This window comes from Oncorhynchus keta, chromosome 8 (genome assembly GCF_023373465.1).
Source record: "Oncorhynchus keta strain PuntledgeMale-10-30-2019 chromosome 8, Oket_V2, whole genome shotgun sequence".
Lineage (NCBI taxonomy): Eukaryota > Metazoa > Chordata > Actinopteri > Salmoniformes > Salmonidae > Oncorhynchus > Oncorhynchus keta.
In genome coordinates, this window is record NC_068428.1 from 44,840,854 (window position 1) to 44,854,835 (window position 13,982).

General features: G+C 45.1%; 1 protein-coding gene across 4 annotated transcripts in view; it reads right to left on the minus strand.

Annotated features, from left to right (window-relative positions):
- flvcr2b (FLVCR heme transporter 2b) overlaps positions 1 to 13,982 on the minus strand; it is a 78,589-nt gene that overhangs the window by 55,594 nt on the left and 9,013 nt on the right. For all 4 annotated transcript variants that reach the window (XR_008141483.1, XM_052524394.1, XM_052524393.1 and 1 more), the window contains exon 2: positions 5,408 to 5,549. Coding sequence is in view for 3 of the 4 variants with exons in the window: in XM_052524394.1 (XP_052380354.1) it covers positions 5,408 to 5,549 (142 nt within the window). In the remaining variant the exon portion in view is untranslated. The remainder of the gene's footprint in view (positions 1 to 5,407; positions 5,550 to 13,982) is intronic.

Below are 13,982 nucleotides of genomic sequence, written 5' to 3' on the forward strand. Positions count from 1 at the left end.
AAATAATAACAATGACTAAGTACTCAGCCAGCAAGCATACACAGTACTGTATGATTCAACATACTTAAAACCCTGGAAAACGTGTTGCATTATTTGCAGCCGCAACACATTATTACTCTCCCAGATAAACAGAAGAACGGGCCTTCAGCCATTTAGAGAGAGAGACTCTTATAGACCTAGAGGCTATTGTCTGAACAAGCAAATATTGGAAGGTGTTTAAAATGGGATTTGCCTCAGTCTTGTTCTTTCAAAACGTATGAGACAAAAGTACAGCTCACCATTCAACAGGCTTTTAGGCTTCAGCTAGCTGACAATTATTTTAGATTTAAAAAATATATATATAGTTTTTCAAGTATTAAAACGAGACCATAAATTAAAAAAATATCAGACCCAAAGGAATGTCAACTGTGGAATTGTGACACGACTTGCTTAAAGCGGACGTTCTCCCGGGAGAGCCAGCTTTCAGACTGGAGTCAGTGGGCAGAGAGCTGCGACAGATATCTTTGTGTGCAGATGTCTCTGTTCTTATCTCTAAGCTACAGTCTTCCCTGGGGTGTCTCAACCAGCAGGAGTGTACTCTTTGCTAAGTACTGTTTTAAAACTGTCCTCACTGAACAGGCACCCTGAGGTACACTCAGACTCAAGACACTAAAGGCCCTGATAGACTAGCGTCCAGGGAGTGTACTTGTACACGCTATAGGAGATTGGCTCCTGCCTTATGTACCATTCCGGCTTGTACAAGGCTACTTTTTTTAACTCGTTGGGAGTGTAATGAAGCTGTTGTAGATATACACAGTACCTTAGTACTCAGCTACTGTAGTACACATGTAAAGCACTGTGAAAGTCAAATGTACTGAAAACCATGGCAAGGCAAATGCCACATTCAGGCTAATATTCACATCTTAAAACTCATTGTTGTAGTACTCTTCCAGATTCACACACATCCATATAAAACACCCAAAGACATGCCCGTCAACGATTTCTGTCCTCCTTCATCCATTGAGAGACGTGAACCAAGAGAACCGTCTCTGCTGTCGGACAACATTCTCCAGCTAGAGAACAGTCTCTGCTGCACGACAACATTCTCCAGCTAGAGAACAGTCTCTGCTGCACAACATTCTCCAGCTAGAGAACAGTCTCTGCTGCACGACAACATTCTCCAGCTAGAGAACCGTCTCTGCTGTCGGACAACATTCTCCAGCTAGAGAACAGTCTCTGCTGTCGGACAACATTCTCCAGCTAGAGAACAGTCTCTGCTGTCGGACAACATTCTCCAGCTAGAGAACAGTCTCTGCTGTCGGACAACATTCTCCAGCTAGAGAACAGTCTCTGCTGTCGGACAACATTCTCCAGCTAGAGAACAGTCTCTGCTGTCAGACAACATTCTCCAGCTAGAGAACAGTCTCTGCTGCACGACAACATTCTCCAGCTAGAGAACCGTCTCTGCTGTCGGACAACATTCTCCAGCTAGAGAACAGTCTCTGCTGTCGGACAACATTCTCCAGCTAGAGTCTCTGCTGTCGGACAGTTCTGCTGAGAACAGTCTCTGCTGTCGGACAACATTCTCCAGCTAGAGAACAGTCTCTGCTGTCGGACAACATTCTCCACAACATTCTCCAGCTAGCTAGAGAACAGTCTCTGCTGTCGGACAACATTCTCCAGCTAGAGAACAGTCTCTGCTGTCGGACAACATTCTCCAGCTAGAGAACAGTCTGCTGCAACATTCTCCAGCTAGAGAACAGTCTCTGCTGTCGGACAACATTCTCCAGCTAGAGAACAGTCTCTGCTGTCAGACAACATTCTCCAGCTAGAGAACAGTCTGCTGCTTCTCCAGCTAGAGAACCGTCTCTGCTGTCGGACAACATTCTCCAGCTAGAGAACAGTCTCTGCTGTCGGACAACATTCTCCAGCTAGAGAACAGTCTCTGCTGTCGGACAACATTCTCCAGCTAGAGAACCGCCTCTGCTGTCAGACAACATTCTCCAGCTGCTCTCTGCTGTCAGACAACATTCTCCAGCTAGCTAGAGAACCGTCTCTGCTGCTAGAGAACCGTCTCTGCTGAGACAACATTCTCCAGCTAGAGAACAGTCTCTGCTGCACAACATTCTCCAGCTAGAGAACAGTCTCTGCTGCCAGACAACATTCTCCAGCTAGAGAACAGTCTCTGCTGCCGGACAACATTCTCCAGCTAGAGAACCGTCTCTGCTGTCGGACAACATTCTCCAGCGACAGTCTCTGCTGCAACATTCTCCAGCTAGAGAACAGTCTCTGCTGCAGACAGCTAGAGAACATTCTCCAGCTAGAGAACAGTCTCTGCTGTCGGACAACTCCAGCTTCTCCAGCTAGAGAACAGTCTCTGCTGCGGACAACATTCTCCAGCTAGAGAACAGTCTCTGCTGTCGGACAACATTCTCCAGCTAGAGAACCGTCTCTGCTGCACGACAACATTCTCCAGCTAGAGAACCGTCTCTGCTGTCGGACAACATTCTCCAGCTAGAGAACAGTCCTGTCTCTCCAGCTGCAGTCTCTGCTGTCGGACAACATTCTCCAGCTAGAGAACCGTCTCTGCTGCCGGACAACATTCTCCAGCTAGGGAACAGTCTCTGCTGCACGACACCTCCAGCTAGAGAACCGTCAGTCTCTGCTGCAGAGAACCGGACAACATTCTCCAGCTAGAGAACCGTCTCTGCTGTCGGACAACATTCTCCAGCTAGAGAACAGTCTCTGCTGTCGGACAACATTCTCCAGCTAGAGAACAGTCTCTGCTGTTCTCCAGCTAGAGAACAGTCCAACATTCTCCAGCTAGAGAACCGTCTCTGCTGCACAACATTCTCCAGCTAGAGAACAGTCTCTGCTGTCGGACAACATTCTCCAGCTAGAGAACAGTCTCTGCTGTCTCTCCAGCTGAGAACTCTCTGCACGGACAACATTCTCCAGCTAGAGAACAGTCTCTGCTGTCGGACAACATTCTCCAGCGAGAGAACCGTCTCTGCTGCACGACAACATTCTCCAGCGAGAGAACCGTCTCTGCTGTCACAACATTCTCCAGTTACACAACATTCTCCAGCTAGGGAACCGCCTCTGCTGTCAGACAACATTCTCCAGCTAGAGAACAGTCTCTGCTGTCAGACAACATTCTCCAGCTAGAGAACAGTCTCTGCTGTCAGACAACATTCTCCAGCTAGAGAACAGTCTCTGCTGTCAGACAACATTCTCCAGCTAGAGAACAGTCTCTGCTGTCAGACAACATTCCACACCAGGCACACACACACTTTTTGCAGGACTCAGGCCCCCAGATGGGCCAGACTGACAGACAGAGGCAAACAGACAGGGCATCTAGCAACCAGACAGACAGGCTCTAGTGACCAGTTAATATTCACTAGGTAGCACGGAAAAAGAACCCCAAAAAAGACAGAAGAGCCAGACAGCATTAACCCTCTGCCCAATAGATCTTCTCTGTGCAGACTACCTGCAGGCTACATCTTCCTTTATCATCAGATCCTTTATATAGCACTTCACCAACAAGACAGTGTCCGAGTCCCAATCGGCACCCTATTCTCTATAAAGTGCACTACATTGGACCAGGGTCCACAGGCCCAGAGTGAACTAGGTACGAAATAGGGTGTAATTTGGGACAAAAGGCAGTAGCAGCTATAGAGTGAAATCAGGTCATATGAAAATAAACCTCTGAATGAGTAGGCTTAATTGCACAACGTTAGCTGAACAGCTCATGGTGCAACCTGTATGTAGGCTACAGTGGTAATGGTTTGTGATGGGGGGGGGAGCTATATTATATAGATATGTTGACACCAAGTATCGACTAGTAAAAAATATTTTTGAGCCTCCCGGGTGGCGCAGTGGTTAAGGGCTACTGCAGCGCCAGCTGTGCCATCAGAGACTCTGGGTTCGCGCCCAGGCTCTGTCGTAACCGGCCGTGACCGGGAGGTCCGTGGGGCGAAGCACAATTGGCCTAGCGTCGCCCGGATTAGGGAGGGGTTGATCGGTAGGGATGTCCTTGTCTCATCGCGCACCAGCGACTCCTGTGGCGGGACGGGCGCAGTGCGCGCTAACCAAGGTGGCCAGGTACACGGTTTTTCCTCAGACACATTGGTGCGGCTGGCTTCCGGGTTGGATGGCGCTGTGTTAAGAAGCAGTGCGGCTTGTTGTGTATCGGAGGAAATATGACCTTCGTCTCTCCCGATCCCATATGGGAGTTGTAGCGATGAGACAAGATAGTAACTACCAACACTTGGATACCATGAAATTGGGGAGAAAAAGGGTTAAAAATATATATTTTTGATTCATCCAATGTTTTGCTAGGTAGCGTTAGCTAGTGCTGGTCAGCTGTAGGCTACAGTGGTAATGGTTTGTGATGGGGGGGGGAGCTATATTATATAGATATGTTTACACAAAGTATCGGCTAGTAAAACAAATATGTATATATTTTTGATTCATTCAATGTTTTGCTAGGTAGCGTTAGCTAGTGCTAGTCAGCTGTAGGTTACAGTGGTAACCTACAGCTAGTGTACCTGCACTGTTTTGCTAGGTAGCGTTAGCTAGTGCTAGTCAGCTGTAGGTTACAGTGGTACCTGCGCCAAAACTCTGGTATTTGTCTATCCTATAGCTTGTTCTCCATCTTCTTTTGAAATAGAGAGACATGTTTTCAGTGCTTTTACACCCATTACGGATCAAAACTAATGTTCCATTGCTCTGGTCTCTGCAGCAGACATGCCGTGAGCAATATGGAACATCAAATCTCAGTAGCAGATCACAATACATATAGAATCGTGAGAGTCGCAATAATATTGTGAGGTCCCCCTGGCAATTCCCAGTTCTAGATAGTGGTTTAGTAGTGTCACCGTGCTGCACTACTGTAGGTTACAAGGTCGCTGTTAGTTCAAGTAGCTGGTTATCCAACATCTGCATAATATATAATAATATAATAATAATAATAATATAATAATAATATAATAATAATAATATAATAATAATATAATAATAATATAATAATAATAATAATAATATAATAATAATATAATAATAATATAATAATAATATAATAATATAATAATAATATAATAATAATAATAATATAATAATATATCTAGGAGAACAGATATCCCCACATCAGATTAAAGTGGAATTTCCACCACTTTTCATATTCATCTCCAGAACCAGATCAGAGTCTACATGTTCACATAAAGTTCCTGATCTTGCCCTTAAAATGCAGATACAGATCTATTGATAATCTACAGTGCATGCATCTAGGAGAACAGTGCTAAATGGCATATATTAAGTGCATCATTGGAATAGGGCCTACAGGAAGTGAGTGTAGACCCATGCCTGTCACTATTTGTAAAACTGTAGGCTACATAGTGCATTATTATAAGAAGTGTATAATAGTTACCCATGACGACCAGTAGGAAGAGCACGGTAGCAACTCCTGCTGTGATGTAGAACATGATACTGATGTGATGGGCCAGCTGATCCATGTCCTCAACGTTAGGCACCAGGATGGGAGGGACTAGGAACCCAATGGCTATACCCAGCTGGAAGAGAGAGACACAGAGACACAGAGACACAGAGACACAGAGACAGACAGACAGCTTTAAAAAAACAGCTAAACACAAACATGTATAGTGGAGATGCATGTTGGAGACAGCCAAAATGTGGCAGACAGACAGCTCTTCATTCACTCTATAGTTACAGTAGCACTACACCCATGTAAAATCAACCTGGCTCAAACTTGATACTTCACAGTGCATGTTGGTCCATCCCTTCAAAAAAAAAAAAAAAAAAATGTCCAGAAGTGTCGTCTAGTTTTTGAAAACCAGTCATGTAACCATAGAGACTCTTTATGACCACGACATTCTGTACACGTTGAGCGATTAGGCCTGGCTTCGCAGTCTACGTTCCAATTCATCCCAAAGGTGTTCGATGGAGTTGAGGTCAGGGCTCTGTCCAGGCCAGTCAAGTTCTTCTACACCGATCTCGACAAACCATTTCTGTATGGACCTCGCTTTGTGCACAGGGCTTCTGTGTCATGCTGAAACAGGACAGGGTCTTCCCCAAACTGTTGCCACAAAGTTGGAAGCACAGAATAATCTAGAATGTCATTGTATGCTGTAGCATTAAGATTTCCCTTCACTGGAACTAAGGGGCCTAGCCCAAACCATGAAAAAACAGCCCAAGACCATTGGAAGAGAATGGTCTCCTCCACCAAACTTTACAGTTGGCACTATGCATTCAAGCAGGTAGTGTTCTCCTGGCACCTGCCAAACCTGGATTCGTCCAGCGAACTGGCAGATGGTAAAGCGTGAGTCATCACTCCAGAGAAGGCGTTTCCACTGCTCCAGAGTCCAATGGCAGAGAGCTTTACACCACCCCAGCCAACGACTGGCATTACGCACGGTGATCTGAGCAGCTGCTCGGTCAAGCTCCCGACGAACAGTTAATGGGCTGATTTTGCTTCCAGAGGCAGTTTGAAACTCAATAGTAAGTGTTGCAACCGAGGACAGACCATTTTAACACGCTTCTGCACTCGGTGGTCCCTTCTGTGAGCTTGTGTGGCCTACCACTTCACGGCTGAGCCGTTGTTGCTCCGAGACGTTTCCACTTCACAATAGCAGCACTTACAGTTGACCAGGGGCAGCTTTAGCAGGGTAGAAAGTTGGTGAACTGACATGTTGGAAAGGTGGCATCCTATGACGGCAGAGGCGGCAGGGTAGACTAGTGGTTAGAGTGGAGGGGCGGCAGGGTAGCCTAGTGGTTAGAGTGGAGGGGCGGCAGGGTAGACTAGTGGTTAGAGTGGAGGAGCGGCAGGGTAACCTAGTGGTTAGAGTGGAGGGGCGGCAGGGTGGAGGGGCGGCAACCTAGTGGTTAGAGTGGAGGGGGCAGGGTAGCCTAGTGGTTAGAGTGGAGGGGCGGCAGGGTAGCCTAGTGGTTAGAGTGGAGGGGTGGAAGGGTAGCCTAGTGGTTAGAGTGGAGGGCGGAAGGGTAGCCTAGTGGTTAGAGTGGAGGGGGAAGGGTAGCGGAAGGGTAGCCTAGTGGTTAGAGTGGGGGGCGGCAGGGTAGCCTAGTGGTTAGAGGGGGGCGGCAGGGTAGCCTAGTGGTTAGAGTGGGGGCAGGCCTAGGGTAGCCTAGTGGTTAGAGTGGAGGGGCGGGAGGGTAGCCTAGTGGTTAGGTGGAGGGGCGGCAGGGTAGCCTAGTGGTTAGAGTGGAGGGGCGGCAGGGTAGCCTAGTGGTTAGAGTGGGGGGGGGCAGGGTAGCCTAGTGGTTAGAGGGGGGGGCGGCAGGGTAGCCTAGTGGTTAGAGTGGGGGGGGGCAGGGTAGCCTAGTGGTGGTTAGAGTGGAGGGAGGGTAGCCTAGTGGTTAGAGTGGAGGGGCGGCAGGGTAGCCTAGTGGTTAGTGGGGGTGGCAGGGTAGCCTAGTGGTTAGAGTGGAGGGGCGGCAGGGTAGCCTAGTGGTTAGAGCGTTGGACTAGTAACCGGAAGGTTGCAAGTTCAAATCCCCGAGCTGACAAGGTACAAATCTGTCATTCTGCCCCTGAACAGGCAGTTAACCCACTGTTCCTAGACCGTCATTGAAAATAACAATTTGTTCTTAACTGACTTGCCTAGTTAAATAAATGTTTGTCTATGGAGATTGCGTGGCTGTGTGTTCGATTTGATACCCATGTCAGCTGAAATAGCTGAATCCACTCATTTGAAGGGGTGCCCACATACTTTTGGCCATGTAGTAGATACGAGTGGATATTGAACAAGTAGATTTGCATCACAAACAAACATGAATGAGAGTGAATGTGACACAGAGCACAGAGACCGTACCTGAAAGAGGGGCTACTTCCGTTGCATGGGCGTGGTTTGGGTATGAAAAGCCTGACATAATATGCAGCAGGCCGGTTCTGACAACAGGCTCAAACACCACTAACCTCTTACCATCTACGCAAGAGTCATGTGAAACAGTACGGAGAGAGTCTACGAAGGAGAACCCAGAAAGTACAGTCGAGTGCTCTAAACAAAACCCGACTCAGACGTTGCAGGAGGCTTTTGCCCACAGCACCATATGGCAAAGAGTCACGAATATAAGGGGACAGACAGCAGCTGCCGTTGAAACTTACATCTGCAAAGACATGGCCACAATTTACAATTGACCCAAGGTACCAAATGGTTATGTGACACGTATTAGTGTCAAAATAACATGATGAACATGCCCCCAAAAATAAATAAATATTAGGCCTGTATTTATTTTGTTTGCAACTACAGTCGTGGCCAAAAGTTGAGAATGACACAAATATTAATTTCTACAATGTTTGCTGCTTCAGTGTCTTTAGATATTTTTGTCAGATGTTACTATGGAATACTGAAGTATAATTACAAGAATTTCATAAGTGTCAAAGGCTTTTATTGACAATTACTTGAAGTTGATGCAAAGAGTCAATATTTGCAGTGTTGACCCTTTCCTTTTCAAGACCTCTGCAATCCGGCCTGGCATGCTGTCAATTAACTTTTGGGCCACATCCTTACTGATGGCAGCCCATTCTTGCATAATCAATGCTTGGGGTTTGTCAGAATGTGTGGATTTTTGTTTGTCCACATGCCTCCTTGAGGATTGACCACAAGTTCTCAATGGGATTAAGGTCTGGGGAGTTTCCTGGCAATGGACACAAAACATTGATGTTTGGTTCCCCGAGCCACTAAGTTATCACTTTTGCCTTATGGCAAGCTGCTCCATCATGCTGGAAAAAGGAATTGTTTGTCACCAAACTGTTCCTGGATGGTTGGGAGAAGTTGCTCTCAGGATGTGATGTGTTGGTACCATTCCTCATTCATGGCTGTGTTCTTAGGCAAAATTGTGAGTGAGCCCACTCCCTTGGCTGAGAAGCAACACCACACATGAATGGTCTCAGGATGCTTTACTGTTGGCATGACACAGGACTGATGGTAGCGCTCACCTTGTCTTCTCCAGACAAGATTTTTCCAGGTGCCACAAACAATCGGAAAGGGGATTCAGAGAAAATGACTTTACCTCAGCAGTCCGATACCTGTACCTTCTGCAGAATATCAGTCTGTCCCTGATGTTTTTCCTGGAGAGAAGTGGCTTCTTTGCTGCCCTTCGACACCAGGCCATCCTCCAAAAGTCTTCACCTCACTGTGCGTGCAGATTCACTCACACCTCCCTGCTGCCATTCCTGAGCAAGCTCTGTACTGGTGGTGCCTCGATCCCGCAGCTGAATCAACTTTAGGACACGGTCCTGGCGCTTGGACTTTCTTGGGCGCCCTGAAGCCTTCTTCATAACATTTGAACCGCTCTACTTGAAGTTATTGATGATCTGATAAATGGTTGATTAGGTGCAATCTTACTGGCAGCAGTATCCTTGCCTGTGAAGCTCTTTTTGTGCCAAGCAATGATGACGGCACGTGTTTCCTTGCAGGTAACCATGGTTGACAGAGGATGAACAATTATTCCAATTGTTTGCTGTTTGGGGTTTTACCTGTACAGCACTCCTGATTTGAATTTGATTTGATTTGATTTGATTTGATATTCTTTTTGAAGCTTCAGTCTGTTATTCAAACTCAATCAGCATGATAGAGTGATATCCAGCAACACTCACACCTGTGTTAACCACTGACATTACATTTACATTTAAGTCATTTAGCAGACGCTCTGTCAAATTGGTGCACTGATGACATCAGTGGAACCTGTGCATCTAAATCTTTTAGGGGGGTGAGAATCATCCTGGTATTCAAAGAGGTGATGTCAGGTGGTGATTGACTGTCCTGTCCCACCATTTGATGTCAGCTGGTCCTTTTGTGGCAGGGCTGAAATGCAGTGGAAATGTTTTTGGGCGATTCAGTTCATTTGCATGGCAAAGAGGGACTTTGCAATTAATTGCAATTCATCTGATCACTCTTCATAACATTCTGGAGTATATGCAAATTGCCATCATACAAACTGAGGCAGCAGAATTTGTGAAATTTTATATATTGTGTCACTCAACTTTTGGCCACGACTGTAGTAGCTAGACAGTTAGCACTATTGCCTTATGGGCTTACGATCTATGGTACGTAGGCAGGTAAACATGCCAAAATTAACACAGCATTTACTAACGTATCAAAATAAAATATTGTAGTCGGGCAACAAATGAGATGTGAAAAGGCAACACTTCATTCTGTCGGAGTGTATTTTATCTCGCTTCAGCTCAACATCGATTTCAAGAAACGTTGCGTACATTTTTTTTTACGTGGATGCATCATATTTCTTTGCGTACTTTCCTTTGAAGCTTCCATTGATGCTCAAAATATGTACAAACAGAGAGTACGTATGCAAGAATAATATATAATATAATAATTATATATATTATGCAAGAAGTGCCATCCGTGCTCCGTTTGGAAAACTTTGATTTGGGACTCATGATCCAATTTGCGTGCTTGAAGCATTTCGTTAAGCAACACTGTTAATCTACCCCGGTTGTTTACCAAGCATGTGATTTGAATTTTACCTGAGTCATTTAAAAGCTGTTCATCGGACGCTTTCCCAGCCAACGGTGTCAAGACAGTTGGAAGACAGTTGGAAATACTATTATAATGTGGTGGAATGGGATCAAATGATACATCTTTATGCTTTGGGACAGTGACCCCGTTTAGGGGGATCAAATATCCACTCTCACTAGTGGACTTGGAGCTTCCTAGACGATGGCGCTCAATGCCGATATGATACAACGATGGATGACAAGACTTTTCTCACGGAGACCTGTAGTGTTGAGAGCAGTATTTTTTTTAAAGGCATAGATGTGACCTTTGGTCCAAAGAGTAGAAACCCATTCTATTCAGAAAGCGGATGATGTCACAGAGTTCTTGCCACTGTGACCTATTCAACCCAACTCTAAGCGAGGTATTTTATTTTAAACTAACAAAGATTCTAGACCACTTGCAGTTGGCTGATTAAGTGGACACGATAGGTTAAGATGAATGAGATTGATTAAGAGTAGGATTATTTTTCCATTTGTTAACTGGCAGCTAAACACCGATCATCATGTCACAAAATGAAGACCCTTGATATTTACCGGAAAGGAAAAAAAAAAAGTCAGGCTCATCACCGTGCACATTCACCACCATGTAGCCGCCAAGTCGCAGTGGGAGGACCATACAGCATAAAAAGTACCTCTGTGTTGATCAATCATTTGGATGTGTTGTCAGGGCTCTAATTGAGGCGGATGACGGGGGCATACGACAAATATTTAGCAGTGCGACAAGGAGTTTTATTTTGGGAGCGCTGTGCGACTATGAAAATAAAACAGTTGTTGTAATGATAAAGGGCTCGCTGTGCCGTTGTTTCAAAGTGCCCATTACTACAGTGGAAACAGCTTAGTGCCCATTACTACAGTGGAAACAGCTTAGTGCCCATTACTACAGTGGAAACAGCTTAGTGCCCATTACTACAGTGGAAACAGCTTGGTGCCCATTACTACAGTGGAAACAGCTTAGTGCCCATTACTACAGTGGAAACAGCTTAGTGCCCATTACTACAGTGGAAACAGCTTAGTGCCCATTACTACAGTGGAAACAGCTTAGTGCCCATTACTACAGTGAAAACAGCTTTGTGCCCATTACTACAGTGAAAACAGCTTTGTGCCCATTACTACAGTGGAAACAGCTTAAACAGCTGCCCATTACGACAGTGAAAACAGCTTAGTGCCCATTACTACAGTGAAAACAGCTTAGTGCCCATTACTACAGTGAAAACAGCTTAGTGCCCATTACCCATTACAGTGGAAACAGCTTAGTGCCCATTACTACAGTGGAAACAGCTTAGTGCCCATTACTACAGTGAAAACAGCTTTGTGCCCATTACTACAGTGAAACAGCTTAGTGCCCATTACTACAGTGAAAACAGCTTAGTGCCCATTACTACAGTGGAAACAGCTTAGTGCCCATTACTACAGTGGAAACAGCTTAGTGCCCATTACTACAGTGAAAACAGCTTAGTGCCCATTACTACAGTGAAAACAGCTTAGTGCCCATTACTACAGTGAAAACAGCTTTGTGCCCATTACTACAGTGAAAACAGCTTTGTGCCCATTACTACAGTGAAAACAGCTTAGTGCCCATTACTACAGTGGAAACAGCTTAGTGCCCATTACTACAGTGGAAACAGCTTAGTGCCCATTACTGGAAACAGTGGAAACAGCTTAGTGCCCAGTGAAAACAGCTTAGTGCCCATTACTACAGTGGAAACAGCTTAGTGCCCATTACTACAGTGGAAACAGCTTAGTGCCCATTACTACAGTGGAAACAGCTTAGTGCCCATTACTACAGTGGAAACAGCTTAGTGCCCATTACTACAGTGGAAACAGCTTAGTGCCCATTACTACAGTGAAAACAGCTTAGTGCCCATTACTACAGTGGAAACAGCTTAGTGCCCATTACTACAGTGGAAACAGCTTAGTGCCCATTACTACAGTGAAAACAGCTTAGTGCCCATTACTACAGTGGAAACAGCTTAGTGCCCATTACTACAGTGGAAACAGCTTAGTGCCCATTACTACAGTGAAAACAGCTTAGTGCCCATTACTACAGTGAAAACAGCTTAGTGCCCATTACTACAGTGAAAACAGCTTAGTGCCCATTACTACAGTGGAAACAGCTTGCTTCAAGCTCAAAAGATCCCATATTACCGGCACAAGACTTTATATCTTCCAATAGAGAATCGCTGAGTACGCTTTTTCCATCCATAAACCATGTTGTGGGCAGTTCTAAAACTACTCGCACATCGACGTAGTTATCCTTTTTTTTACACTTTGTCAGGGCATGTTACCTCATTGGCTAGCTAATAACCTGGTAACTTCACCAGTATATCCAAACATTTTGGAGGCACAGAAAGAAAGGAAGATAGCTTCTTAAGGAGATCAATGATCATAGATTAGCGATACGCAGTTTGAGTTATGATTCGTTTTTCTGGGGGACGTGTTAATTTGACTTGTGACTTTGACCTATAAGTGCTGGCTGCAATAGAGAAGCACAGTATGAGTCATAATACCCATAACACCTAGCGGTCAAAACAGGGAAATGGCTCCAATCGTTTTTCCACCTGTGTTTTGTGTCGGCTCACCCTGGTGTGATGTTTTGAGAACCATGTAAATCTCTCATGGACAAGTTGACTTATCTATTTATGGCTTTACTTACTGATTTCGAAAATGCTAATTAGCATCAGGTGGACCTTGTGTTGGGGGACAATAAAAGGCTAAAATGTGCAGTTGTATCAGACAACATAATGCCACAGACGTCGGAAGGGGCGTGCAATTGACATGCTGACTGCAGGAATGTCCACCAGAGCTGTTGCCAGATAATAGAATGTTAATTTCTTTATCAATGGTGTTTCAGTGAATTTGGCAGTACCTCCACCCAGCCTCACAACCGCAGACCACGTATGCCAGCCCAGGACCCTCCACATCTGGCTTCTTCACCTGCGGGGCCGTCTGAGACCAGCCACCCAGACAGCGGACTAAATTTCTGTATGTAATAAACCCCTTTTGTGGGGGAAAAAAAACTAATTCTGAATGTCTGGGCCCTCCCAGGCCCACTCATGGCTGTTGCCCCTGCCCAATCCATAGATACCACATGACGAGGGCCAGACGAATATATTTCAATTGACGGATTTCTTTATATTAACGGTATCTCAGTAAAATCTTTTGAAATTGTTTATATTTTTGTTCCAGTTCCAGTATATTTAAATACATTTACATTTACATTACATATTAAAATTTCTTTACATCCAGTGGCACAGCATCTAAATCTTTTAAGGGGGGTGAGAAGGATTACTTTATCCTATCCTAGGTTTCAAAAGTAGTTAGAACCACCATCAAAGCGAACAGTTTTGACTGTCCAGGATGTAACCCCCCAAAAAAAAAAATATATATATATATATATATATACACACACAGGCAGTTAGGAAAACAAAGGCTAGCTTTTTCAAACATATTT